Genomic DNA, 26,887 nt, shown 5'->3' on the forward strand with positions numbered 1-26,887 from the left:
TTAGTAGAGCTGGAGCTGGAGCTTCATCCTCAGTGCTTGGCCCAGCTCCCCCGCTAAGTAGTTGAGGTGGTTCTTGGCCTCTAGTTTCTGCAGTTCCCTCTTGCGGTACAGGGGCACGCTCACGATTTCCAGCAGGTAGGTGCCAGGCACTATTTTCTTGCGGCCGAGGTGCAGGTAGCTGAGCCCCTCTTTTTGGTGGATGCGGAAGTAGCCATCCTCATTCCCGTGGGAGATTAGGTACCGCACACGGTTCTCCAGGGGCTCCACAGCTGGCAGGAGCTCCAGGATGTGCTCCTTGTGAGCCAGGTCAGAGAGGTTCAGCATCATGGACAGAGGAGCGTCCACATCCATGCTGGCCAAGTTCACAGTGTGATCCTTCAAAAGGAACCAGGCATGTTACTTACAGAGACCAAGAAAAGCCCGTGGCCAGGTGAGGGAGGACTTGATCTAGAGGAGTTCTGCCCCATGGGCCACCCCAAAGAAGCTCTGAGAAGTGGATACGACTTCTACGGTCCATGCTTTCCTTCAAGTGTTTCTTGGTACCCCTGTTTGTGTCTCTGAGACTGAACCAGCCAGTACACAGCCCTCATCTTCAGGGGAAGACCCAAGAACTTCAGAGGCGTTTTCCTCCCAAGGCCTGAAGGGCCCACAATGATCTCCCAGTCCAATCTGTCCTGCCCAGGCCTGTGAACTTCTTGGGGGAGCCTTGGACAGAGGCCAGAACTTCCCTCCAAGGAATAACCTGTACTTATAGTGACGGGTCCAGTCTGGAGTCAGACAGTGAGCGCTGACAGTCCTCTACGGCCCTGTGGGGACTGCTCCCCCATCAGCTCCCCTTGCAAGGAAAGAAAAATGCGTCCTATATTTCTTGGGGGCGTTTATCTCCAGCCGTTTGTGGCCAAACCGCACAAGTGTGTCTCACTTATGGTTGTCCTGACCTCCTCTACTATATTCTGAAAGACCTTCCATTTCTGCGGGACGTCTGGAGTCAGTGGCACCCACAAACACCCAAGCCCCCAGCACGGGCAGGCACAGAGTGAGCTGCTCGCTCTGTCTGGACCGAGGCAGCCCCACAGGAACGGGCACACTGCACGGGATCCGCTCCAGGCGGTTCCCCCCCAAAGTGACCCAGCTCTTGCCTTGCTCCACCCCATCCAGGACCCCATGAATTTCTTACCTGGTGCTTCTCAGTGCCATTGACACTGCGTCGCTGCCGACCCCTCTTGGGGTAGCCGTTTATCTTGCACTCATAGCAGGTTTCAGGGGAGAGCAGGTTGTCTTCATCTTCTTCTTGGGGAGCAGGAAGGTAGGAACCTTTCCCAAAACCCAAGCCAGAAATACAGTGTCTGGTGGCAGAAAAGCAGAGAGACCCATCTCAGAGTCATGCTTCAAGAAGGAAATCTTACCATTGCCCTCACAGGTTCTCCATGTGGCACCAAGAAACACGTGGAGGATCATGCGTGGGTACAGGACACGGCTTGAACAGAATGGCTCGTACACAGGACATGCCTCAGAGACATCAGGCCACATCTTGTTTAGATGTGACCTTTAGGTTTAAACTGTCTGCACCCTGGAATGGATGGATCTGCAGAGCATCTGCCACAGTGCTAGCAGCTGCGCTAACCACCGGATTAGTGAAACAGGAGAGGAGATGCACGTTAGCATAAGGATCTTGTGATGGGTGAGGAACAATCTGGCATGGAGAAGCTGAGGACTCATGTGGGAATAGGAATTTACCGGCTCCTGGGGCTCCTTCAGATTATATTGGTGGCAGAGAGCGGAAGCGTGGTGATGGAGCATGCCTGGGGGCACCACGCACTCGGCAGCCCGCAACATCCCCAGGAATGTAGAGGTACCTGCTGGCTGCTCTCTTACCCTTGTCCCGCTCGGAAGTAGCCTCCAGGGCAGCCGCAGAGATACCCTCCATCAGTGTTGGAGCAGCCGTAACTGCAGGGGCTGCCACCTGCTGAGCATTCATCCACATCCTGGCACCCACCAAAGGCTTGGTCGAAATCGAAGCCGGATGGGCAGACGCACTTGAAACTTCCCAGAGTGTTGTAGCAGGAGGCAGAGCCGCAGGCAGTGGGGCTGGAGCACTCGTTTTCATCTGCACCCAAAAGACGGCAGAACTGGTCAGAAACTTCGTGGCAGGGAGCTCCTGCGCCGCCGGTGCTCCCCAGCGGGCATGGCCAAGGCCATCTGCCCACGGCCAGCAGCAGGCTCCCTTCTCCCCGCTCCCCTGCCAGAATCCATCCCATGCAGGTCCCTGAAGGACTGCCTTGATTTTTTTTTTTTTATCCTCCCGCAATGCAGGGAGCTGCTGGCGTCAGGAGCACTGGGAGCTCTGGAGAGCAGCTCCCTGATGTTCCCCATCACAGAGAGGACCTGGGGCAGGGCAGGGGCACCGACTCCGGGCACAGGCACGGTCTGCCTCTGGGGCAAGGGCAGGAAGATCAATGCTGGGTTAGCAGAGATGAACCCGGAATCCAGTGTCCAAGACGGCCAGAGGTGGCTGAAGAGGGACTTGGGTCTTAGCTGACCTCTGTCCCCCATCCCTACAGCTACGGGACACAAGACGCCGCATCCCACACTCACCCACACACTGGTTCCACTGGTAGTGCTGCACGTAGCCCTGCGGACAGCCGCAGCGGTAGCCTCCGAGCACGTTCTGGCAGCCATGCTGGCACCGATGGTTTCCATCACACTCGTCCACATCTGCAGCAACGTAACACAGATGGTGGTGAGACAACTTCTCCCCGTCTTGTGGGCAGCACAGGGTGTGCAGGGCCCACGTGCACATGGTGCATGCCTGGCAGCCAACATCCTTGAGGGTGCTCATGTGGGTGGGCGCTTCTCCTGCCTAATTATGGCTCTGCAGTTGGAATTGAGTAACACCTTCAGCCCCAAGGCCCACAGACAGCCCCTTGCAGCCCCTGCTTGGGTGTTCTTTTGATTTAAGGTCTGGCCTGGACCGTTACCAGATCTGCTGCGCTTGAGGCTGCCTGCGCTGAATGTAGGCTTTTCTTTAGCACACTACATGGTGGGTTTTGGCCAGCACGAGACCTCCCCTGATGAGCTACAGGACCATTCCTTTCCTCCCCTTGGCTGCTACGGTTGCAGCACTGAGACCTTCATTCATCTACTTGTTCAAGAGCCAGTATTTCTCCAGGCAGGTCAGGCACCGACCTCTCCTTTGCACCAGGGCTTCCCATGTGGGTTTCTGGTGCTCCACAGTACGGAGTAGTCCCTTCTTGGCTGGACTGAGTTGCCTTAGAGACTGTGAGTAAACCAGGAACAACTCCACATGGAATGTGTGTCCATCAAAGCCCCAGAGACAAAGACCCACCTTCGCAGTTGACGCCAGAGCTGTCCAGGGAGAATCCTTTCTGGCACTCGCAGTTGTAACTGCCCGGCGTGTTCAGACACTGTCCTTTGGCTCCACACAGAGAGGGCTGAGCTGTGCACTCATTATTGTCTGCAAAACACCGGCGGCCGCCTGTAAGTCCATCCCCAAGGCTGTGGCTGTGCGCAGCTTTGCAGACAGCGACGTGACATCGTGGAGCTTAGCCCGGTCTGAGCAGCAGACAGACAAGTCAGACGCACGACCCCAGGGGAACTGGAGAGGAGCAGTGCTCTAGACCCAGAGCTGGGGGGGGGGGGGGGGCTGGAAAGACTCTGCTGGGCTTAAAGCTGACCCACGGGGACCTCGCTGGTGCTGTACAGCAGAGCAGCGAACGCCTCTACTCACCGATGCAGGACGAGTGGTGCTGGGTGAAACCTGGAGGGCATTTGCAGTTGAATCCTCCGATAATGTTCACACAGAGGAACTGGCAGTTGTGCTGCTTGGTGGAACATTCATCCAGGTCTAAAGCAACAAGCACAAGAACATCTGTCTCACTTTATCATACTGAGATATCTTATATTTGTGGTCTGAGTCTGTGACACCCACACGTCCACGGTGATACACGGTGGTCCTGGGCAGACCAGGACCTGACAGGGACCAGCCTCAGGAACAACGCACACAAAATTCTTGCATGAGAATCACAAGTCCAGGGAGCCTCTCCCCACCCCAGCTGCTGATCAGATACAGACATGTTTGGAAGATACAGAGATTTTTCTCTGCCTCTCTTGTGATCCACAAATCCCAGACTCTTCCAGATTCTTAGGCCACCTTAGGCCTTTAGGGTCCTGCACCGGGGGAGGAATGACCCCTGCACCAGTACAGGTTGGGGGCTGACCTCCTGGAGGGCAGCTCTGTGGAAAGGGACCTGGGAGTCCTGGTGGACAACAGGATGCCCTGGTGGCCAAGAAGGCCAATGGCATCCTGGGGGGCATCAAGCAGAGCGTGGCCAGCAGGTGGAGGGAGGTCATCCTCCCCCTCTGCTCTGCCCTGGGGAGGCCACATCTGGAGCACTGTGGCCAGTTCGGGGCTCCCTGGGTCAAGAAGGACAGGGAACTGCTGGAGAGGGTCCAGCAAAGGGTACAAAGATGATGAGGGGACTGGAACGTCTTTCTGATGAGGAAAGGCTGAGGGACTCGGGGCTTTAGTCTGGAGAAGACTGAGGGGGGATCTTATCAACGCTTATAAATCCTTCAAGGGAGGGTGCCGGGGGGTGGGAACAGTCCTTTTTCAGTGGTGCCCAGTGACAGGACAAGAGGGAACGGGCACAAACGTGACCATAGGAAGTTCCACCTCAACCTGAGGAGGGACTTCTCTCCTGTGCGGGCGGCAGAGCACTGGCACAGCTGCCCAGAGAGGGGGGGAGTCTCCCACTCTGGAGCCATTCCAAACCCGCCTGGACGTGTCCTGTGCCACTGCTGGAGGTGCCCCTGCTCTGGCAGGGGGTGGCACTGGGGGAGCTCCAGACGGTTCCTGCCAACCCCCACCGTTCTGTGATTCTGTGGTTCCTCGCAGCCTGACACATCAGCACCGTGAGAGGTGGGTGAAGCCCCAGCCCAGCAGCTGCCAGCACCAGGAGAAGCCCTGATAATGCCCGGCCCACCTGTTGGAGAGCTGCAGGTTGAAGGCTCCCAGAGCTCAGTACAGCTTGGGATATGCTGTGGACTCTGTAGGAAAGGGCAAGGAATGTTTTGGTTTTTTCCCTGATACGATAGATCTAGAGTGTCTGTAGAGGGATGAAACCCCGATGCACCAGTCCCCGAGGGTCCAGCATAGCACCTTTTTCCATGTCTAGCTTTGTCCTGTGGCCGAACAGAAAGACTTGACTGTTCTGGCACATGTTTTTCAGCTCTTTCCACTCCCCGCCCCCACTGCTGCCAGAGCTGACACGGGGTCTCTGCTGCCTTCTCCTGGGTGAATACCTTTGCAGATCTTCCCATCTTCTTGCAGAATGTACCCTCGGGGGCAGGAGCATTGGTAGCTGCCTTCTGTGTTCTTGCAGATGAAGTTACACGGTTTAGGGGACTGGTTACACTCATCCAAATCTAGACTCGAGAGACAAGACACATCAGCATTCACAGGCTGTGCTGCTGGATGGTGTCCCCACCACCCCTTGGACCATTCAGTCCACCAAAGGCCTCCTCAATACAAGGTGATCCCAGGTGTCATGGTCCCACACAACTAAGTGGTGAGATGGCCCTATGGATCCTGGCACTCTCTGCCCCACATAAATGCATCTCTCCTGCTCTCCAGGAAGCAGGTGAGCAGAGACAGGGGCTCTGAGGGACCACCTTGGTTTGAGCCAACACAACAAATGTAGATCTCCTGCAGGTAAAGAGCTGAATTGCCTCCCTGCTCAGACACGGGATGTTGTGTGCCCTGGTGGATTGGAGTGACATCTTGCCCAGCCCCTTCCAGGCTGAAGAGATGGGTAGATGCTCCTCCTGAGTACTGGGGACATCGGGGATGGGGCCAGCTCTGTACGTCTGAAGCTTTGTCACCTCTGCCCAGCAGGAGGGGAGCAGCCATGGCTCTGACAAAACTTTGAGCCCAGCTGGAGGGCACCCAGCTGGAGAAAGAGCAAGGTTGTTTAAAGAGGAATCCTGTCCTGGTGCTCAAGGTCATATCTGCTCTACTCCTAGGCACAGAGCTTGGTTTCTGGGAGCCCAGGCCTGTAGGACACACAGCTGGCATGGTCCTGAGTACCATCTCAATACTGGAAGTACAGCACAGGCTCAACTCCTTCGGTATTTCCCCAGATGCCTGCTGCTGGGATGCCAGGGGTTCCTTTTATGTCAACATCTGGATTGCCAACGCGGTACTGCAGCTGGATAGAACCAGCTGCTCTGCCAAGGAAAGGTCTGGCTGCTCACAGACCTTCATCTCTGGATCACACTCCCTGCCAGTCCCTGTGAGGCCTGGGGCCGGCGGGAGGAGACAAGGAGCCTGGGTCTTAAGGAGTTAAACAACACGGAGTGAGACTTTGATGTATAGGGGACCACACAATAGGGCAAAGCATCCAGAGCCCCGCTACAGATGTGCAGGACAGTATGGACAGAGGTGAGGACAGGTCCCGGGTGGGGGTTAGAGGACCTTCTCTTTGCAGGCTGAAAAGTAGGGACGGAAGCCCGCCGAGGGTTTCCTTCTCCTGACTCACCCACGCAGGCTGTGCCCGTGATGTCCGCGGTGTAGCCCAGCCTGCAATGGCAGCGGAAGGAGCCGATGCTGTTGATGCACTGTCCGTTCTTGCAGAGGTTGGGCAGCACCTTGCACTCGTCGATGTCTGCGGGAGGGAGAGAAGGACCAGTTAGTGCCAATGCTGCCTCTGTCCCCACGCTCCTGTGCCAGCACTGGGCCAGGGCAGCTCAGACTCTCCCTGGGATACCAGAAACATTTAGGGAATTGTAAGACAACGTCGCAGAGGCTTCTCGTCTCCTCCAGGCACTGCGAAGGTCCACCCCAGCCAGCTCCCGGGGGAATTCTGCCCGTACCCACAGCTCTGCTTTCTGCCATCTGCATTGAAGGCGATTTGGGCCCCAGCTCACCTCTCCCGTCAGTGGAGTACCCTGGCCCATGAGGACACATTTTCTTGTACTGGGCGGTTCCGGGAAGGGGACAGAGCTCGCACTGGGGGCCCCAGCTGCGCCCGCTGTTGCAGCAGCACTCAGATTTGGTGACCAGGTTGCGGTTGGTGGAGGACATCTGGCACATGGTTTGAAGTACTTCAGTGAAGCAAAATCCTTGGCGGGTGTCTGGCCAGAGAGAGTGGGGATACAAGGTCAGGATCTGAGACAGCGTCTCTCCAGTTCTCCCCAGTTCAAGGAGGACAGGGAACTAACTGCTGGAGAGGGTCCAGCAAAGGGCTACAAAGATGATGAGGGGACTGGAGCATCTGTCTTACAAGGAAAGGCTGAGGGACTCGGGGCTTTAGTCTGGAGTAGAGAAGACTGAGGGGGGATCTTATCACTGCTTATCAATCCTTCAAGGGAGGGTGCCGGGGGGATGGGAACAGTCCTTTTTCAGTGGTGCCCAGTGACAGGACGAGAGGGAACGGGCACAAACTTGACCATGGGAAGTTCCATCTCAACCTGAGGAGGGACTTCTCTCCTGTGTGGGCGGCAGAGCACTGGCACAGCTGCCCAGAGAGGGTGGGAGTCTCCCACTCTGGAGCCATTCCAAACCCGCCTGGACGTGTCCTGTGCCACTGCTGGAGGTGCCCCTGCTCTGGCGGGGGGTGGCACTGGGGGAGCTCCAGAAGTCCCTTCCAACCCTCACCAGTCTGGGATTCTGTGACTCTGTCGGCACCAGGGATCACCGAGCAGCCTGTGCAGCCTGTGCCAGTTCCAGCATGGTGGGTAGTGTGTTTTGGATAGTGCTAAAGGTAAAGGTGATGTCCCAAAAACCTTTCCCCTCAGAAACCCTGAAACACCTGAAAAGCACCATCTGCTACTAAAGAGAGACTGCTCAGGACCCACCAGGACTCAGTACTCACCAATACACTCTGTGCCAGAGGGACTGACTTCAAAACCTTCGTTGCAGTCACAGCGGTAACTTCCCACTGTGTTGATGCAGCGGCCGTTGGGGCAGATTCCAGGTTTGGTGCGACACTCGTTCTCATCTAGGGAGGAAAGACCCACAAAGAGCTGCTGTCAGGCATAGGATAAATTTCAGCTTTCCATGAGTTCCCAACGCTACCACTCAGTTTGAAGCACCCTCAGGTAGTCCTTGAGGACCACTTCCACATACTTAGGCAGCTGAGAAACACATGCGCATGCCCTGGACCTCCCCCAAAGCAGGGTGGCTGAGCACCCAGCTTCCTGGGTTTGCACACTCTCCACCTGCAAGTGCCCGAGCCGCTGGGGCTGGAGTGGAGCTGGGCTCGTTCTGCGTTCCTGTTGTGCCTAATAGCGTGCAAGTCCGGGTTGTCCAGCACCGGCCTTTCCAAAAACAGCTCAGTGCAAAGGAGCTTGACACAGACACGGAAAGACTCAACAGAAAGGACACATGGCACAATGCTGCGTCATCCTCTGCTAGAACTGTGTAGACCCGTGGGGCCAGAGATGAACAGAGGTTTTGTTTGTGCAGGCATCTAGTAGGACATACAGGAATTTCTGACGCAAGGGAAACCCTGGAGAGGAGCTGTTTGACAGAAGGACATAAAATAAAGCTACATGGCCAATGCCTAGAAGAGGAGGATGGTCTCCTGCCCCACCAGGAACCCCTCCCAGCCTGGTCCTTAGTACCTGTGCAGCCCTCTCCATCGGGCCTGCGCTGCATTCCTGGTGGGCAGATGCACATGAAGGTGCCAATGAGATTCTTGCACAGCATCCCTCGAGTCTCGCAGTCGTGCAGTCCCTCCGCGCACTCATCCAGATCTGCAACCGAGAACCTCGTGAGACCACGTCCGACCTGCCAGCTCTGCGGCACTGGGGGGGGGGGGGAACTAGGAACCCAGTGCTCCCATCTGCGCTACTCCGCCCAGTCCCTACTGCTTTGGTGCGGGCTGGCTGGCACCCGGCACAGACACCAAGGTAGGCGAGAGTGAGCAGAAGCCCAGGGATACCAGCTCTGAAATCCCGCCTTCCCTCTGTACGGCACCAGACACCGGCTGAGCGCGGGGGCCCGGGGAGAGTGTGGGAGCTCCCTGATGGGTGCAAAAGGGGATTTTACCTCTGCACATTCTCCTGTCTTCTCGGAGGGCATATCCAGATGGGCAGGTGCACTCGTAGGAGCCAAAGGTGTTGATGCAGCGGAAGGCGCAGAGCAGGGGGTTCAACGCGCACTCATTGATATCTGGGAGGCAGGAGAGAGGAGAGAGCTCAGCTCCGCGCTCTCAGCAGTCAGCTGAGCAGTAACGGTGGTGGATCTCCCCAGGACAGACTCCCTCCCTCCTCCTGCATTCAATTCCTGCGAACTTTGTTCCACCAAGGCTTCCTGTCATGGTCTTCAGTGGCAGAGGGAGAGACACCTGGTGTCTCGGCAGCTTTGATGGGGACAGGGTCCTGGCTCCTTGGTGAGGCAGCTCCTCCATTTAGGCAGGTCTCCAGCCCTCCTCCTGGGCTCCAGCCTCAGAGGAAGCCAAAGGGGACCAGAGCTGACGTACACACTCACGTGGAGAAGAGTCCCAGCCGGCTTATCTCCACTGTCCATTGGAGGCTGACCTCACTGCTGCTCACCCAGTGGGGTCACACATATGGCCCAGTATGCGATGGGGGTGAAGGGATTGCCCCACAGCAGCATTACCTTCGCATGTCATCATGGGACCTGGCTCAAAGCCCTCATCGCAGGCGCACTCGAAGCCTCCCACCACGTTGGTGCAGGTGCCGTTCCCACAGGGGTTGCCAATGGAGCACTCATCGGTATCTGGAGGAAGCCCAGGACCACGTTAGGTGGATGAGCGAGGTAGGAAAGGCGCAGGCTGGTCTCTTCTTGCAGCCAAAGCATTCAAACAAGCCCAGCAAAGCCAGGAGCCGGGGGGGAAAAGCAAAAGGGGCAGGAGAGAAGCAGGTTCCTTCTCTCAACACACACACCCCCATGCACGTGCTCATAGCCTCTGACACAAGGAGGACAAAAGCAAGAAGGAGCAGGTGCTCCCCCGGCAGACCCTTACCCACACAGTTGACTCCTGTGTAGTCCAGGTTGTACCCAAAGGGGCACTCGCAGCGGAAGGACCCATCAGTGTTGATGCAGGCTCCGTTTATGCAGACACCCAGGTTCTCTGAGCATTCATTAACATCTAGAAGGGAAACCAAAGCAATGAAACCTCAAGTGAGCACGCGGCCAGAGACGTATCGCTGTCCTCTCAGGACTGACCCTGCAGTCAGCTCTCTCCAGAGCTGGGGGCTGAACCTTTGGTGAGCAGTCAGAGACCGTGAGCTGAGGAGGGAACCCAGTCCTACATCCCTCCACTCCTGCCACTGGGACTCAACCCTGCTCTCCAGGCAGCCCAAGTTTGGTGGCTTCTAGGCAACCACCCCCCGAAACAAATTTCTTCTCATCCCTAGATCAGACCTTACCTTCCCGGGTGTCACCTGGGCCTGGGATGGCTCCATGGCCATATGGACACAGCTCCTGGAAGGCAACTGCAAGAAAGCAGAAAAGTGAGATATGTTTACAAGTGCTTCTACTCACAGAAGCTGAACTGTCCTTTTGGAGGCTTCTAGAGCATGGCTGAGAGCTTTGCAGCTCACCGCCCATGGGAGGCCACAAAAGCCCAGCTGGTTGGAAAACACTCGTGCTTGCCTTGGATCTGGAGGCACTGAGATTCTTTTGCCTTATCTAAAGCCCCGCAGAGAACCGAGAGCAGATCCAAAGCAGAAAGAGCAATCCATTTCCCAAGAGCCCAACTGTGGTTGCTGGAGATCCACGCAATACTGCAGTCCCGTAAGGGCTACTAGGTTTCAAAGGCAGTACTCTCCAGATGGAGGAGCCCACTTTGGTGGATGGCTTGCATTGGTGGTTGACTTGCCTGACCTGCACACCTTCCCCACACCCTGCACGTGTCAGAGACACAGGCAGCCATCTCTCCTGTGGAGCTCTCTCCCAGCACACCTACCGTTTCCCTCCTGCGGGCACAGCTCGCAGGGGTCTCCCCAGCCTTCTCCTGGCATCTTGCTGCAGCAACACCGAGCCTTGGTGGTGTTGAAGGCTTTGGGGACAGAGCACTTCCCGTTGTCAAAGCGAGTGAAGCAGAAGCTCTGGCGAGTATCTGTAGGAGGATGGGGAAACGCACAGGTCATTGCAGACAGGCAGGATGGTGATGGTCCCCTCCCCACCCTGATGAGCTGCACTCACCGAAGCACCGTCGGCCGTTGTCAGACAGCACAAAGCCCGGAGGGCAGACACACTGGAAGCTGCCAGGGGTATTGGTGCACGTCCCAAAGAGGCAGATGTTGGGCTCCTCTTCGCACTCGTTGATATCTGGGAGCAGCAGGGACATACTACTTACACAGCAGCCAAAGGTCGCTCCTTTCATCATTGTATTAAAAGCAGCTGAAGTTGTGATGTCTGGGGAGCTCTGATGCCTGCAGGACATCACCTCGGCCCTAACCCTCAACCCACCCGCAGGGCAAAGGGGACAACGAAGAGGCCAGGGCACAGCAAAACCACCGAGCCTCCTCCGTCATGGGAGCAGGCCTTGCCTTGCTCCACGTCCAATTGCTTTCAAGAAGATATCTGGGGGTGGCGATGCATGCCCCAGCCCACTCAGGAAGAATATGGTTGTTCTGGGAATGGTCCAAGGTGACCGCATGCTGTGCTGGAAATGGAGGAGGCAGAGAGGCAACATTACCGATGCAGTTGTCGTTCTGCACCTCGTACCCAGGGGGGCAGATACAGCGGAAGGAGCCCTCCAGGTTCTGGCAGGTGCCCGGGGAGCAGGTCCCAGGCAGGCTCACGCACTCGTTGATGTCTGCAGAGGAGGAGAAATAACCAGCGGTAGCGTCTGTGCTCAGAGGACTTTGGTGCAGGGTACCTTGCTGCACCCAGGGCCAACCTGTAGCTGAGCCCTGCTTTGCCCAAAAGACGCAAGGGAAGCAGATAAGACATTTTCCAGGACGCTCTGCCTTGCGTGCCCTGGGAACGTGGACTCAGCCCTGCAGGACCTGCTGCTGCAGGAGGCGGAGTGGTGGCCACAAGTAACCGGGGCACAACGTGCCTGTCTGCCCCCACGGCCCCTGCCTGCAGGGGGGTCCCCAACGCACCCCTGGTACAACTCTCCATGCTTTAGGGGTATGGACAGGACATTTCTCCTTGCTCCCTGCATGTCTCAGCACAGGGAAAGGGACTGGCTTGACTGTTCCCTGCATTGCTGGAAGGGAGATGCAGGCATAATGGGGCCCAGTCCAGCTTTCCATGGGCGGTCAAATGACCAGCCTTTGGTTCCAGATGACTTGGGGTCTTGTGAGTGGTTCTGGAGAGTTCACTGCCTGGTTGCCTCTGATGGTACCAGCCTGGGGATCAGGTCTCATAGCACTGCCCAGTGCCAACCATGCCAGCAGACAGCTCAGCTCACTGGGAAGGTCCAGCCCACTGCCCGGACACTCACCTACACAGTTCTTCCCATCAGGGGTCCGGTCATACCCCTCTTGGCACAGGCACTGGAAGGAGCCGATGCTGTTGATGCACTGACCGTTCCGACACACCTGCCCCACCAGGGATGAACACTCATCAATGTCTGTGGGAGGGAAACGATAAGCACAGCGGGAAGAGATATGCACAGCGTGAGTGTCAGCGTGCCGCCTTAGCCGGCCCTACACCTCTGACACATACAACCACCCCTACAGCCACCGCCAGGTGACACCCAGAGCTGACCTCCTGCATGCCACTGTGTGACACCCCGTGCCCCACAGCCATTGCCACGTTGACCCCAATCAGCAATCCGCACGGTCAGGATTCCATGCAACTCACCCATGCAGTCGTTATTGTGCGTTAGCTCAAAGCCAGGGAAGCAGAGGCAGTTGTAGGAGCCAACTGTGTTCTTGCAGGTCCCGTTTCCACAGGGCTGTCGGTCACACTCATCAATATCTGCGGAGAGAAGGTCAGAGCTGATTCAGGGGCTGAGTGAGCAGAAAGTCCCTGTCTTGGGTGTGCAGACAGGGTCCAGGCAGCTGCACAACACCCCTGTGGCTTGCAGGTGATGCGGGAGCCCTTTTGGGGCAACACAGGGGCAGCTGGGGATCAAGAGGACACCGTGGCTCTTGGCTGTCCTTGGCACTACCCAGCGGGTGCTGGAGAGAGCTCACGTCCATCCTGATATCTGATTCCCGGCAGGGCCGTGGCAGTCACACTGACCCATGCACATGGTCTGCTCCCCCGTGGCCTTGAAGCCGTTGTGGCAGATGCAGACGTAGCTGCCCTCGGTGTCCACGCAGTCCCCATGGCTGCAGACGTTGGGGATCTCCTGGCATTCATTGCGACCTACAACAAAGCAAAGAGGACACTGGTGAGAAGAAGGGATGGACCCACAGTCCCCACATTTGACCAAAAAACAGGAACCCACACATGGGACTGGCATGTCCTTCATGCCGTCCTTCCTCAGGTCCACCCAGGGTGGTCTGCAAATGCATCGGAAGCACCTAGGCAGGGGTGTCAGTGCCTCCCACACGTGTCTCTGGAATAGGTAGCAAAGAGCTCCCATCTTACCCACGCAGGCTCCGCTAGGCGACAGCTTGTATCCGGTTGAGCATTCGCACCTGTAACTGCCCGGGATGTTGATGCAGTCAGCGTTGCGCTGGCAGAGGTTCTCCCCGCTGCTGCACTCATCGATGTCTGTGGGAGGAGAGCAATGCAAACCCGGAGTGCGCAGAGGGCCAAGGGCTCCCCCAGGCACCCGCCATCCTGGTAGGGCCGGAGTGGCTCAACGGAATTTTAACCCTTGGTTTGCTCCAATCGGGGTCAATTTTCAACCTTTTTCTGTTGCTTTGCAATAAAGTAATGAATTTCAGTTTCAAGTCAAAACTTCGACAGACATTTGCAAACTTTTTCTAAAAAAAAAACCAAACCCACCCCGAAACAGAGGATGGGAAAACCAGACAGGAATGTGAAAATCAGCAATCTTTGTCCAACTATTGATGCGGAAAATGAAGATGATTTCAAGATGGCTGAGAACAGGCAGACTCTGTCCCTGTCCAGCCCTTACCCTGGTGCCCCATGAGCTGGGACATGTTGGGAACCCCCACCCTGCTGGGCGCCCTTGGCAGCGCTGCCCTGGCTGCCCCGTTACCTTCGCAGATGAGCAGGATGTTGTTGTAGCTGAATCCAATGGGACACTCGCACCTGAAGCTGCCGATTTGGTTGATGCAGACGCCGTTGGTGCAGATAGCAGGGATCTCACTGCACTCATCAATATCTGCACAGAGACAACAGCTCTCAGCATCCCGGGAAGGCAGCAGTGAGGAAAGCATCCCCCAGAGCTGGGAGACTGCTGCCCTTGTTCGTTCTAAAAAGAAGACCAGCAGGAAAGGGCCACCAGACAAACAATGGAGGAACTCTTGGAGGATTGACACTGGCTCCTGCAGGTCACACCAGGCTAGGGCCGCTCCGCAGAGGTCTGGGTACCCAACAGAGCCGCACAAGGCTCCAAGTCACAGGAGCCATGGGGCTGCTGGCAGAGCCCGCACAGCACATGCTGGGAGGGATCCTACCCAGGACATCCACCTTGTTTCCTCCAAGTGTGCCTCTGCAGTAACGTGGGCACCTGCTCAGGCTCTGGGACCAGGCTGCAAAGTCCAGGGGGCCACTGAAATATTGAGATGGCTCCAGAGTCCCTGACTCTGTCGCTGTGCCCAGCACAATCCACCACCAGCCCTGCACCGATATCCTCTGTCGCACTTTCTTCCTGGGAGTGGAAGACGAACTCATCTCCCTCCTCTTCAGTCCCCTGGCTGGCACTGCCATGGCCAGGTGAAGCAATGAATCTGTTTGTCTCACAAACTACCAGCGAGTCCATCTTTCAAGACTGCAAAACATCTGTGGACAGCCCATAAATCCCAGGACACTCAACAGCTCCTCTGGCTTTCCATCTCCCAAAACACAAACCCGAAACCTTGGCCCTGCGTGGTGCCCCGCTGCCGTCAGGTGGGCAGCGCGGGCAGTGTGAGCACCAGGGCTATCACGGGTCTGGATCTACCTGGCCACTGGCCGCTCTCTGTGGTCACTGGCCACCTCTCTCTCTCTCCTGGTGGGACAGAAACCAAGGCACAGTTGCAAATGAGAGGAGGTCCGAGCAGCCCAGCCACTCGGGACATGGGCTTGAAGGCTCGGCCGGCTGCTTGCAGCCATGTCTGCCACCTCTTCTCCTTGTCTCTCCTCTGCTCAGGGCTTAATTTACTAAGGGAGGGGAAGGGAACGAGCTCACAGGCACTGTGGGAAGAAAGCAGAGGGGCAGAGAGAAGACCTGGCTCCACAGGGTGTGGGGGACTCTACTCACCGATCGGCTTCCCCGTGTGGATGTCGATGATAAACCCGGGGGCCTGGTTCCCGCACAGGATCTGGTACTCGGCTGCAAGGGGAACAGCAAGGTCACGGCCGTGCCCAGCGGGCAGAGCGGGAGTTCTCCAACACAGCTGGAGTGAGCGGAGGGGGGGTCTGACAGGCAGGAGGGGATGGGCATGGTGCTCGGCTGGGGATTGCACGGGGGCAGCATATGGGGAACCCCAAGAACGCGTACGGCACCAGGCAAAGGGCTCACACACGCCCGCACTGCAGGGCACCTACACGCACACTAAAAGGCACATGCGCACACGTGGCACCTGCGTACTGGTACAGACTCAGCCCGACACGCAGCGCTCCCCACTGCAACGCCGCCACCCGTGCTCAGCCCGCACATCACCTCCTCTCCGCAGATACTGTCCCGATCCCCTGTGTCCTTCCAACGCATGTCCCCACAGCGCTCACCCACAAGCGCTGCCCATCGGACACCGTGCTCTCCCTTCTCCCCCTCTATTTCGTTAGCGCTCTGCCTCAAAGCGCACGAAATTGCTGGAGAAGCGAAGGGGCAGCCGGGATATGAAGATGCCGTTCCAGAAAGGTTGACTTACGGCTGGCTGGCGTGGGGCAGGGCTCACACGGCTTGTTCCAGGCTTTGCCAATGTTGTAGGAGCAGCAGCACATCTTCTTGGTCATGTTGAAGGAGAGCTCGTTTTCACACGTGTCATTGTAGTTGCGATAACACACGCTCTTCCTCATGTCTGCAAAAGCAGCCCAGACAGTGTCTCGTACCAGCCCGGGGAATGGGTGCTGCTTACCCCAGGAATGGGTGCCACCAGCCCCAGGGCGCTCATTGCTGGAGATACGCCGGTCTGCCCTGTCCTGGTGCTCAGGGACTGCGGGTGATCCACAGGGGAGCCCAGCAAAAGTGGCTGCAGTGATGGGCTGAAGCTCTGCTGCAGTAAGTGTTGGGTCCTGCCCCATAGCAGGCAGTGACAATGCTCTGGTGGGTCTCCCACCGCCCCGTGCCAGCTCCTCTCCCGACAACTGCTGCCAGAGCAAGCGTCAGCCCCGCTGGCACGGGCAACGTGTGCAGCGTAGGGACAGGGACGTGGTGAGGCACTGGTGAACTCAGGCATCCCGTGTCCCAGCCCTGGCTCCAAGCGCTTCTGCTCCGTCCGCTCAGCCCCGTTGCCCACACCGCGCTGCCCACAACCCCGGGGCTGGGCACAGGCAGGGCATGGCCAGACCCCTTCCCGCGGATTCGGACCGTGCCGTACCCATGCAGTTATTTCCTCCGTTGACTTGCATGTACTCAGGGGGGCACACGCAGGTGTAGTTGCCGAGGGTGTTGTAGCAGGTCCCGGGGCCGCAGATCCCAATGTGAGCAGAGCACTCATCAATATCTGCCAAATAAAGGCAACTGGAGGTCAAAGCACTGCGCGCAGGTAAAAAAGGGCCTGACACGGGGCTGGGGGTAGGCTTGGCACAAGGTATGGACGGGACTTTGTGCAGTGGCAGTATCGTAGCCCATGAGGTTAATTCAAGGCGCAATTATTGCTAGTTGAATTATTTTTTTTTGACAATGTGCGGTCACAGACCAGAAAGCCACCCGCATCCTGAGCTGCATCAGAAGCAACGTGGCCAGCAGGGCGAGGGGGGGGGATTCTGCCCCTCTGCTCCACTCTGGGGAGACCCCACCTGGAGTACTGCCTCCAGCTCTGGAGCCCCCAACATAGGAAAGACATGGACCTGTTGGAGTGGGGCCAGAGGAGGGCCACAGAGATGCTGGAAGGGCTGGAGCCCCTCTGCTGGGACGACAGGCTGGGAAAGTTGGGGGGTTCAGCCTGGAGAAGAGAAGGCTCCAGAGAGACCTTAGAGCCTCTTCCAGTCCCTAAAGGGGCTCCAGGAGAGCTGGGGAGGGACTTTTTATAAGGGCATGTAGTGATAGGATGAGGGGGAATGGCTTCAAACTGGAAAAGGGGAGATTTAGATGAGATTTGAGGAAGAAATTGTTGACTGTGAGGGCGGTGAGCCCCTGGCGCAGGTTGCTGCATCCCTGCAGGCTGCCCCCCATCCCTGGAGGTGTTCAAGGCCAGGTTGGACGGGGCTTGGAGCAACCTGGGCTGGGGGGAGGTGTCCCTGCCCAGGGCAGGGGGTGGGACCGGGTGATCTTCAACATCCCTTCCAACCTAAATCATTCTATGATTCTACGACTGGCACAGGGACCGGGCAGGCCTGGCACTGGGAAAGGGGACAGGGTTTGTGATGAGGATGGGAAGGTTGGAAAAGGGAAGGGATTCTGCCAACTGGTCCTAGGGCAGCCCAGACACACGTAGAACCCTGTTGCACACACACGCATGCACACAGACGTGTGCCATACACACCAGGCACACAGACAAGCGCAGGCACCAGGGTGTAGCTACCTTCGCAGATGCGTGTGTCCTCATTGAGGTAGTAGCCAAGGGGGCACTCACACTGGAAGCTGCCAAAAGTGTTCACGCAGTTGCCGCCCTGGCAGAGGCCCGGCAGCTCCTGGCACTCGTCGATATCTGAGGAGGGAGAGCAGGCGGGAGGTGTTCACTGCCCGTCAGACCAGCCCAGGCAGTGCCCACCACCTCCAGTTCATCCCACCACCTCCAGCCCTTACTGGTGCCCAAGCGGCTCGGCCAGGTGGCCAGAGCACATCCAAAGAGAGCATATGCCGTTTATCTTTCAGTGGTGAGGGGCTCAGCGGGCATCCAGCCAGTGTGGCACCATGGCAGACAGTGCCCACACCCAAGTTCCTGGCGAGGGGGCACGGGGGCCAAGGTTGGCTTACCTTCCAGGATGACAGTGATGGGGTTGGGACGGAAACCTTCTCCTCCAGGGCACAAGGTCTTGTACTCGGCTGTGGAAAAAGTCAGACAGGGGGATCCTGAGCTGAGCGGGCTCCCATGAAATAGGAGGGGTAGGGAAAACCAGGAGAAACCCAGGAGAAACAGGCCATGGGGATGGTCACAATGGTCCAGATGGTGCAGTCTGACTCCCATCGTGTGCCAAGCAAATTTAACCATCCTGTCTCTGCTTGCCCACCCCCCTGATCAGGATTATTCTACGTCCCCTGCCCTCCCCCAACCTACTGTGACCAGGAACAAAGGATCCCAACCTGGACATCCCCCCAGACACAACCAGCCTAGCCTCTCCCACCTCTCCCCTGCCCTGGTCCACCTGTCCAGCCCTGCACTGACACAACAGGGTTGCCACCTTCTCCCTCAGCTTCCCTTGTTCCATCGTGATGATAGGATATGCTGGACCAAGAACCCCCAGCCCGAGTTGAGAAGCCACAGGGAAGCGGTCCCGTCTCTCTTCTCTGCTCCGTGCTGCCCATCTGCCCATGCCCAAGTTGAACCCAGACATTTGCCCAACTCACTTGTGTTGGCTGGAGGACAAAGCTCGCAGGGGTTGCCCCATGCTCGACCCAGCGAGCAGCAGCAGGATGCCCGAGTGACCCCAACTCCAATTTCTGCGCTGCAGGAGATCCCCCCGTCTCCTCGATCCTGGGTGTCCAGGAAGCAGTTCCCAACACGGGTATCTGCACAAAGACAGTAGTGGATGAGCAAAGCCTCTCCAGTAAAGACTTGCACGCACAGGAGGAATGAATGGGACTATGGCCTCAAGAAGCACAGAGAGGGATAAGGCCATGGTCCTGTCGCAGATGTCCACGCTGTCAGCTACTTGTGTTGTAGTAAACCACATCCAGACTGTCCTTGCAGCTCATGACTTTGGGAACCCTTCAAGAACAAAGTGTGCCCAGCTTGTTTGGTAAAAGCCACACTAGATCATTCAGAGGTCGTAGCATACTGGCCTGTCTTTGGTGTGGCTATCAGTAACCCAGGGCCTTTCAAGAAACAAACACCTAAGAATAGCTGTAGAGGTGCCCAGGAATAACACTGCTTCAACCAGGAGAGCACCCACACTGGTGACACAAGGTGGTCCAGGCTTAACAGGAGGCAGGTACTCTTCTACTGCTGCAGGGTTAAAGCCCATCATGGATGGCCATGTGTTTGGCAGAGCAGATAGTGGTCAGTCACCCCAGTCTGGTAGTGGCCAGTTCCAGCTATGTGGGACCAAGAGGAAGGACCACCAAGCTCTTGGATGGAAGGTGTGCTCTCCACACAGGTCCCCACTCACCCACGCAGCCCACACCAGTGGGATTCAGCTCGAAGTCCTGTGGACAGTTGCACAGGTAGCTGCCAGGGGTGTTGACACACAGGCCGTTGATACAGTTCACAGGGTCTGCACATTCATTGATGTCTGAAAAGATGAAAAGATGGAAAGATGAAGACTGAAGAGAAAGATGAAGATTGCCACAGAAACCGCGGCCACAGCCTTAAACTCTGCACTGTGTTCAGGGTGTATCCTCATGACCATGGTGTTTCTAAGGCTCTTCGCGTGATGGTAGGCAAAGCTGTTCTAGAAACAGACCTTGCTTTGTCCTACCTCACACCACCCTGCCCAGAGTCAGCAGAAAGAAGCAGAGCCAGACCGAGCTTTCCCTCCTACCCACTGAAGTCCCACCTTCCAGCAGCATTGAGGCCTTGCCAGGAGCAAAGAGACATCACCGCATCTCCCAGGGATGCTTAATTGGCTTTAGGCTGCTAATGCCACTCCCCGTCATGGTTGGGGCAAGCTCACACCAGAAGACCACAGAGCAGTGATCCTCATCCAACAGCCCTGTGAAAGTTCTATACCTGTGCAGTTGCCTCCACTCCTGTCCAGTTCGTAGCCATCATCACAGGCGCAGCGGAACATCCCAGGCAGGTTCTGGCAGGTCCCAAAGACACAGATATTCTGGAAGGTGCATTCATCAATGTCTGCAAAACAAGGAGAGCTGGGTACTTAGGATCTGGCAGAGCGAGGGCCAAGACAGGCCTCTCCTGCTCCCGTCACAAAGCAGAGCCACAGCCCAGCTGTGGGTAACCCATCTGCTCAGGGTAGTTCTGGTGCCTTAGGACACCACCTCCTGGGTGAGCAGGATCAGGCGTGCTGTGTGTATGCCCTCTGCCCTCAGCCCTGTTTTGCTGATTGTCCACATCTGGATGGATCTTTGGTTTAGCCCAACCTTTCTCCAGGCTGGAGACCAGCTCCAGTAAGTGGAAGAGCTAGCACCTCAGGAGCCTTACACCACCAGGTGATGGTGAATCTTGCTTAGGTGGGTCTCGCTTAGTAATGGATCAGGTGGTGACAGTGCAGCGGAGAGATCAAGGACAGAAAGAATGTGGACACTGGATCTCCTGGAGCAGCAGTCAAAACTCAGGGCACTTACCCTGGCAGGCCTTGCTGTCCTCTGTGGGATTGAAGCCCATCTCGCACTCACAGCGGTAACCCCCAGGTGCATTGAGACACTGTCCATTCTCACAGAGGTTCACGTTGTCTGCACACTCGTCCACATCTAAAGAGAGTCAAGCATAAAACTGACATGGTGTCCACCCAAAGATGGAAGCTTCCCTCAGCTTGCCCAGAGAATTCCCGCAAGCTTATTCCCACCCCTCTGCTGGGGGGTGAGGAGGGGGCTGCAATGCTTCTCATCGCCTCAATCCTCCTCAACCACCTGCTGAGAAGAAGGTGCGTCTCTGCTGAAGGCATCTGAGCAGGCTGTGGTGCAGGGCAGTTTGGGGGACATCTGGTTTGGGGAACCCCAGACATGGGTAGCCAGATGCTGGGCCAGGCTGGTGGTTAAGAGGGGTTGACTCCATGTCCCGGTAGGATGCCCAAGCCACGTTCCTGCTGCTAATTGAGTCTACAGGCCTCACCTGAGCAGGAGAAGCCATCCCCATTGAAGCCTTCTCGGCAGGCACAGCGGTAGGAGCCCGGTGTGTTGACGCAGTTGGCATTCAGGTTGCACTTGTGCTCTTCAGTTGCACACTCGTCCAGGTCTGGACAAGAAGAACACCCTTGTCAGTGTTTTGCCTCTGACCTTCCCTCTAAGCCTGGGCAGCTAGTGTAGGGCTCTGGGGGGCACGCAAATGGCCCAGGAGACTGCAGCCTCCGAGCACTTGGAGCACTTGTGAGGCTCCAACACACCTCTGTGAGCCTCAGTGGCCATGAGACACTCCCCTGGCAGCGCTGGCACAGACAATACGGCAGCGAGACACTTTCACACGCACATACCCCCATTGCTAACATCTCCCCAGTTCAGACACACGTATCCATACACATACCCTTACGTCCCTTCGTACGCACCACACACGTGCCACTAAGTCCCTACACTCATTTACACACACCAACACACCCTACACACCTCCCACACCCGTGTATCCCTGCAGACGTACCGCACCATGCCCCACCACATCGCCACATCGCCAATCTGACAATGACATTCATCCACGCTCATCTCGATACCATGCCCACACACTCCACATCCCACAAATACACACCCTCGCTCCCACATTCATGGCTTCACAGACGCGGTTGCAGATCCTGACAGCGCAACGTATGTGTGCCCACACCGAGAGTCCCCCTCTGCCACACACCCACATCTCTCCACGCTTCCATAAATCCTCATGCAGAGTTTCTGGGGTTCAAGAGCATTTTAAGTGCAAGTGTCAGCTCAGCTCAGCCTTCACAGGTGCCCACAGAGCACCCGGACACACGAACATCGTCTCCTGGGATGAGGACTCACCGTTGCACTTCAGCCCATCTCCAAGCCAGCCTGTGCGACACTTGCATTTGAAGCTGCCGGGCACATTGATGCAGGAGGCGTGCATGTCGCAGTTGTGAGCCCCGATCTCACATTCATCAATGTCTGCAGGAAGGAAGGACATCAGAGGTGACGCAGCTCGGCTCCTCCAGGAGCCAATCCTGCTAACGGGTCTGGGTACCAATGGCTCCTGGGAGTCTGAGCCCCAGGGGGTGGGAACAGAGTGCTCGGGGAACGGGCTGCCTGGGGTTGTGCCCTCGAGCTGAGGAGCTGACGTGTGCTCAGCCCTGGAAGATGAAGACAAAAGGAAGGGCAGACCCATCCTTGGCTATAAACTAGGGAGGTGTCTGTCCCTGCCTGCAGCCTGCCTTCCTGGCAACCTGCCTGCCCAGGAGGGGTTCCCAGGTTCCCAGCACACAACCACATCCCCGCTGTCCCCAACATCCCCCAGGACAGGGACGGTGTTCCCTCCATGGCAGCTGCGGGTGTTTGTGAGGGCTCCCACCAGCACCCCTAACTCCAGGTCTGGTGCGTCCTCACCTGTGCAGCCCGTGGTTCCCTTCTTGACGAAGTAGCCCAGCTGGCAGTGACAGATGAAGGAGCCCTTCGTGTTTTCACACTCGCCGTGCAGGCAGATGTTAGGGTTGAGATCACATTCATTCACATCTGCAGGAGAAAAAGGACTTGCTCGGAACACCACAGGAACCATGACATGACTCTGGGGCACCCCTCTGTATCCCTTCCTCCCTCTAAGAGCAGCCTGGGGATGCAGCGCCGGCACGTGCCCGGGGCACAGCCTTGTCCTCACCAATACAGGTCTTCATGTCCAGGGACGCCATGAAGCCATCGAAGCAGAGGCAGCGGTACTCCCCAGGGATGTTGGTGCACTGCCCACCGTCACAGATGTCTGGATTATCCTCACATTCATCGATATCTGGAGAGAGGAGAACGTAAAGACGTTAGAGCCAGTGAAAGGGTATTGTGGGAGCAGGAGGGAATCACAGGAGGGGCTTCGCTCCAAATCATAGTTACAGGAATCTGGAGCCTGTGATGAGGGGCTGGACATTGCAGTGCAAAGCAAAAATATCTGTCCAGGGAAATCACCTCTCTGGAAGCGACTTTATAAGAGACCCCCCTCACCCTACGGCAGCCTGGCCATGGGTGCAGAGGTCCCCGGGGCAGCACCTCTGAGCTGACTGCTCACCTGCGCACGATCTCTTGTCTGGCATCAATGCGTAGCCTTCACTGCAGCTGCATTCGTAGCTGCCCTCCGAGTTGGAGCAGTGCGTGTCACAGCCGCCGTTGGTTATGGTGCACTCGTCAATGTCTGAGGGAGAAGGGAGAAGTCAGAGAGCTGCCGGGGGTGCAGGGTGGGATACGTGCCTTGCAGCAGAGCTGCTCAGACACAATTTGGGTACACAGAGACAGAGTGGGAGAGGTGCTGAAGAGAAAACAAAGCTCCCCCCAGCCAGAAGAAAGCACATCTTGCCTTCTCTGTTCACCACTTGCAGCTCAGAGCTGATGACAGCCCCTGACCAGTAGTGCCAATCTGGGTGTAGCGCAGCCGGGAGGTTCCCCCCTCGCCTCACCCTCAGGCACCCCACCCTGCGTTATAAGAGGAATGAAGCCAGGAGGGTTCTGGATGTGTACCGTGGCCTTGGCATGGCTACGTGGCAAAGGCGAGCACTCACCGACACAGCCCTGCCTGTCCAGTGTGGCCTGGAAGCCCGAATCACACGCGCACTGGTAGGTACCGATGACATTGACGCAACGTCCGTTGCGACACAGGTTGTCACTAAGGGAGCATTCGTTGATATCTGCGGTGAGAAGAAGAGTTTGAGCAGCCAGCCATGCTGATGTCACGTTAAGAATCATTCGGTACCCAACGCTGGGTAGCCCCACCTACTGCCGTCGCCACACTCAATTTGTCATTGCCCCATTGGCCAGTCCCAGAGGACAGCAGGTAGAACAACAGACATCATAAATGCAATGAAACCCTGGGAGTGACCTCAGTCCCTCCTGGATGAATGTTTTCTACCCACACATGGGATTGGAAGGTGAGATTCGTGTGCCCAGCATGAGCTCCAGGTCTCCCTGTAGCATTACCCTTGAATGGGCTCTGGTCATAATAGAGCTTTCCATCATCTCACCTATGCAAGTGTTCCCTTCAGAAGTCAGCTCGTGTCCAGGGGGGCAGATGCATTCAAAGCTGCCATCTGTGTTCATGCAGATCCCACCTCGGCACAGCAGCGGGTCCCGCTCACACTCGTTGATATCTGCAGAGAACAATATGAAATATGGTGGATTCTCCCCTTCAGCTGGGTTTTCCAGGTAACGGGGTGGTGCTGGTGCCGTGCCCTACAGTCCCATCACCAGAGATATATCCCAAAACAGAGGGGCATCACAAAATTAACAGGGCAGCAAATTCAGGGCTTGGGTGAGTCCAATGGACTTGTGGTTGAAGTACGTGTTTTGGGAAATCGCAACTCTTGCCTTGATCTCAGTAGAACGTAAAGTGTAACGTCAGGAGGAAAGAAGTTCTTAGCTTTGCGCAGGTAAGCCAGCAAGGACTAGAAGGATAGTTCCTCGCTCACGCATCCCACCTGTCTTAGTACATTTTCACAAGTCCCATCAGCAGAGGGAGAGTTCCTCGGAAACCGTGTATTTTGATTGATAGAAGAGCGACAGACAAGCTTTCTTGGTAACAGCCTTCGGGCTAGTTCCAGTATCACACACAGGGCTGGGAAATAAGTCTTTACATTTCTGAGAAAAACACATATGGACAAAGGGATCGAATATACTAGGAACTGGAGAAATTCCTGAAATTGGTGATACTGCTGTGAGAGAGATGTGAACCAGCCAAACAAAGATGAAACCAGGCTGCTGGCATTAAAAAATGAACAAAAGCGATAGAAAAGTTTATAAACGCAAGACTAAAAAAATATACACACTCCCAATGGAACCACTGGAATGGTGCACTGGTGATGGTTGGAAACTAAAACCAACAGCAGGCGGAGGTGAAGCACTGCAAGTACCGGAACTGAGAAACTTCGTTATCGCATCATTATCTGTAGTTCCTGGAGAAAGCTCTTTGTGATCTACTATGACATTACACAGGTAACAGTCTTTGTGATACTTGCCGTGTTTCACAGCCCCAGTTACGCTCTTTGAAAGGGCAAGTGCTGGATGAATCCGATCCTCTAACTTTGGAAATGAGAATCTGAGAAGGAGGTTCTCTATTTTGGTCCCAGAATAGATTTTGCATTCTTGCACGCCTCTAGAATTGATTCAAGATGTCCCACACTGACAGCGAGAGCGCAGAAAAGGAAGAGCCTCCCTGGAACTGCGTGGAGAATTCATCTCTCCGCGGCTGTCCTCTGAGAAAGGTGCGTTCAGAATACAAAGCCACAGAGCATGAGACAAACGAACTGAGAGAGCTAAAAAAAACCCACCCCCAAGAGCCCCTTAGTGACAGCGGACAAAGGGAGTGATGTCAGACATAAAGAATCCATTTTCTTCACACGTGTTTACTTTTTCTGATTCCAACCTTGTAATTAAGAGTGGAATCTTTCACCTTACTCGGATAAAACGCTCTGTTGAGATTTTCAGCTCATCTACAGCCAAAGTGGACTGGACTACATCTGACAGTGGGGGTGACGGGCCCTTATCAAACTGTCCCGCGGGACCAGTGCTTCCACTTCTCCATGGTGGGAGCTTGTTCCTAATGAAGTGCAGGATGCAGGTCCAGTGCTGATGTTGCTGATTGCCAGGGGCTGGCGAGAATTCCTCCACCACGAGGCCGAAGCCAAGTTCTTTTGCCAAACACAGGCAGGAAGAAGTTAATCCTTGACCACGGGAAACGCCAGAGTGTCACAACACCCTTTGGTGTGAAATGACTCAATCCCCTCTCACCTCAAAAAAAGGATAAAGGTGGAATCGTGCAGGTAATAGTGAGCATTAAAACAAAAGACCAATGAAACGCAACATCCTTATATAAAGATATCAGAAACCTCATTACTGAAAGAAGTTAGCGGGCCGTCAGTGGGGACTGTGACATTCTCAGTATCTCAGAAATGGAGGAGGAGAAGGGGGAAGACGATCAGCGTGAGCTGCGGTAACCCGCACTACAATTTGCATGGAAAAGACCAAAAACCACGCCAGGGCAGGGTGCTGATATATTTTAAAGAAGCCAGAGAATCAAATATGAAAAATAAATAAACGGTGTTGAATCCTGCCACAGATTGATGTGGTTTGAAAGTCCAAGCCAAAGCAGAAAGAGCAGAATATTAAGACTAGGTCAGTCAGACAAGTTAGTCTGGCTAGACAGACGGGGAGAGGAACATGGTATGCCAGGAATTAGAGGACAGCAACAGTCTGGCTGACTTGTTGGAGACGAACTGAGGTACTGAGGTCATTGATGGGATTTTTTTTAAGCTACAAACAAGAATTATTAAATTGAAAACAGATGAGAATCTGACAGAACAAAAACAAGCCTCGGCCAGATGGGAGGAGCTGCAAAGATTTATCTGAGGATAAAGGAAGATTAAATGGGCAGGTGAAAGGGAGCCATTACAATTCTAACTGGAAACAGGGTGGGGTAGAAGAATGCAGGTGGTCTACCAGAACTTCTCATGAAGGACTTGATCTGTGCAAGTGTTTGGGGAACTGGACAGGGGCCTGACTGGTGGTTGAAGCTGGTATAAAGTTGCTGTGGATTCCCATCCCAAGGAAAGATGTTGCAGAAACAGCAACAGTTGATTAGATACCACATACGAGTGAGACCAGGTTGAGGGTCATTTTAGAAAAGATTCTGTGGAAAGCAGCCCAAGGAAAACTGGATGAATCAGCAAGATTCAGAGCTAGAAGAGACACAAGCT

The 26,887-nt window shown here is 55.8% G+C and overlaps 1 protein-coding gene across 1 annotated transcript in view; it reads right to left on the reverse strand.

The window, feature by feature from the left end:
• Positions 1-26,887, reverse strand: part of FBN3 (fibrillin 3) — a gene marked incomplete at both ends in the record, with an annotated part of 112,747 nt that continues 85,860 nt past the window's right edge. The window contains 39 exons of the mRNA XM_082495420.1: positions 1-375; positions 1,178-1,346; positions 1,876-2,107; positions 2,596-2,715; positions 3,347-3,475; positions 3,749-3,865; positions 5,323-5,445; positions 6,558-6,683; positions 6,946-7,152; positions 7,893-8,018; positions 8,644-8,775; positions 9,071-9,193; positions 9,644-9,763; positions 10,011-10,136; positions 10,417-10,482; positions 10,956-11,108; positions 11,195-11,320; positions 11,691-11,810; positions 12,447-12,575; positions 12,809-12,925; positions 13,193-13,318; positions 13,544-13,669; positions 14,124-14,249; positions 15,330-15,401; positions 15,940-16,089; positions 16,609-16,734; positions 17,755-17,880; positions 18,150-18,218; positions 18,741-18,902; positions 19,502-19,624; positions 20,062-20,184; positions 20,637-20,762; positions 21,124-21,246; positions 21,993-22,115; positions 22,551-22,676; positions 22,819-22,944; positions 23,215-23,337; positions 23,702-23,827; positions 24,161-24,286. Of these exons, the coding sequence (XP_082351546.1) occupies positions 1-375; positions 1,178-1,346; positions 1,876-2,107; positions 2,596-2,715; positions 3,347-3,475; positions 3,749-3,865; positions 5,323-5,445; positions 6,558-6,683; positions 6,946-7,152; positions 7,893-8,018; positions 8,644-8,775; positions 9,071-9,193; positions 9,644-9,763; positions 10,011-10,136; positions 10,417-10,482; positions 10,956-11,108; positions 11,195-11,320; positions 11,691-11,810; positions 12,447-12,575; positions 12,809-12,925; positions 13,193-13,318; positions 13,544-13,669; positions 14,124-14,249; positions 15,330-15,401; positions 15,940-16,089; positions 16,609-16,734; positions 17,755-17,880; positions 18,150-18,218; positions 18,741-18,902; positions 19,502-19,624; positions 20,062-20,184; positions 20,637-20,762; positions 21,124-21,246; positions 21,993-22,115; positions 22,551-22,676; positions 22,819-22,944; positions 23,215-23,337; positions 23,702-23,827; positions 24,161-24,286 (5,264 nt within the window). The remainder of the gene's footprint in view (positions 376-1,177; positions 1,347-1,875; positions 2,108-2,595; positions 2,716-3,346; positions 3,476-3,748; positions 3,866-5,322; positions 5,446-6,557; positions 6,684-6,945; positions 7,153-7,892; positions 8,019-8,643; positions 8,776-9,070; positions 9,194-9,643; positions 9,764-10,010; positions 10,137-10,416; positions 10,483-10,955; positions 11,109-11,194; positions 11,321-11,690; positions 11,811-12,446; positions 12,576-12,808; positions 12,926-13,192; positions 13,319-13,543; positions 13,670-14,123; positions 14,250-15,329; positions 15,402-15,939; positions 16,090-16,608; positions 16,735-17,754; positions 17,881-18,149; positions 18,219-18,740; positions 18,903-19,501; positions 19,625-20,061; positions 20,185-20,636; positions 20,763-21,123; positions 21,247-21,992; positions 22,116-22,550; positions 22,677-22,818; positions 22,945-23,214; positions 23,338-23,701; positions 23,828-24,160; positions 24,287-26,887) is intronic.

This window comes from Vanellus vanellus (assembly GCF_965231255.1).
Source record: "Vanellus vanellus genome assembly, chromosome: 25".
NCBI classification, from domain to species: Eukaryota; Metazoa; Chordata; class Aves; order Charadriiformes; family Charadriidae; genus Vanellus; species Vanellus vanellus.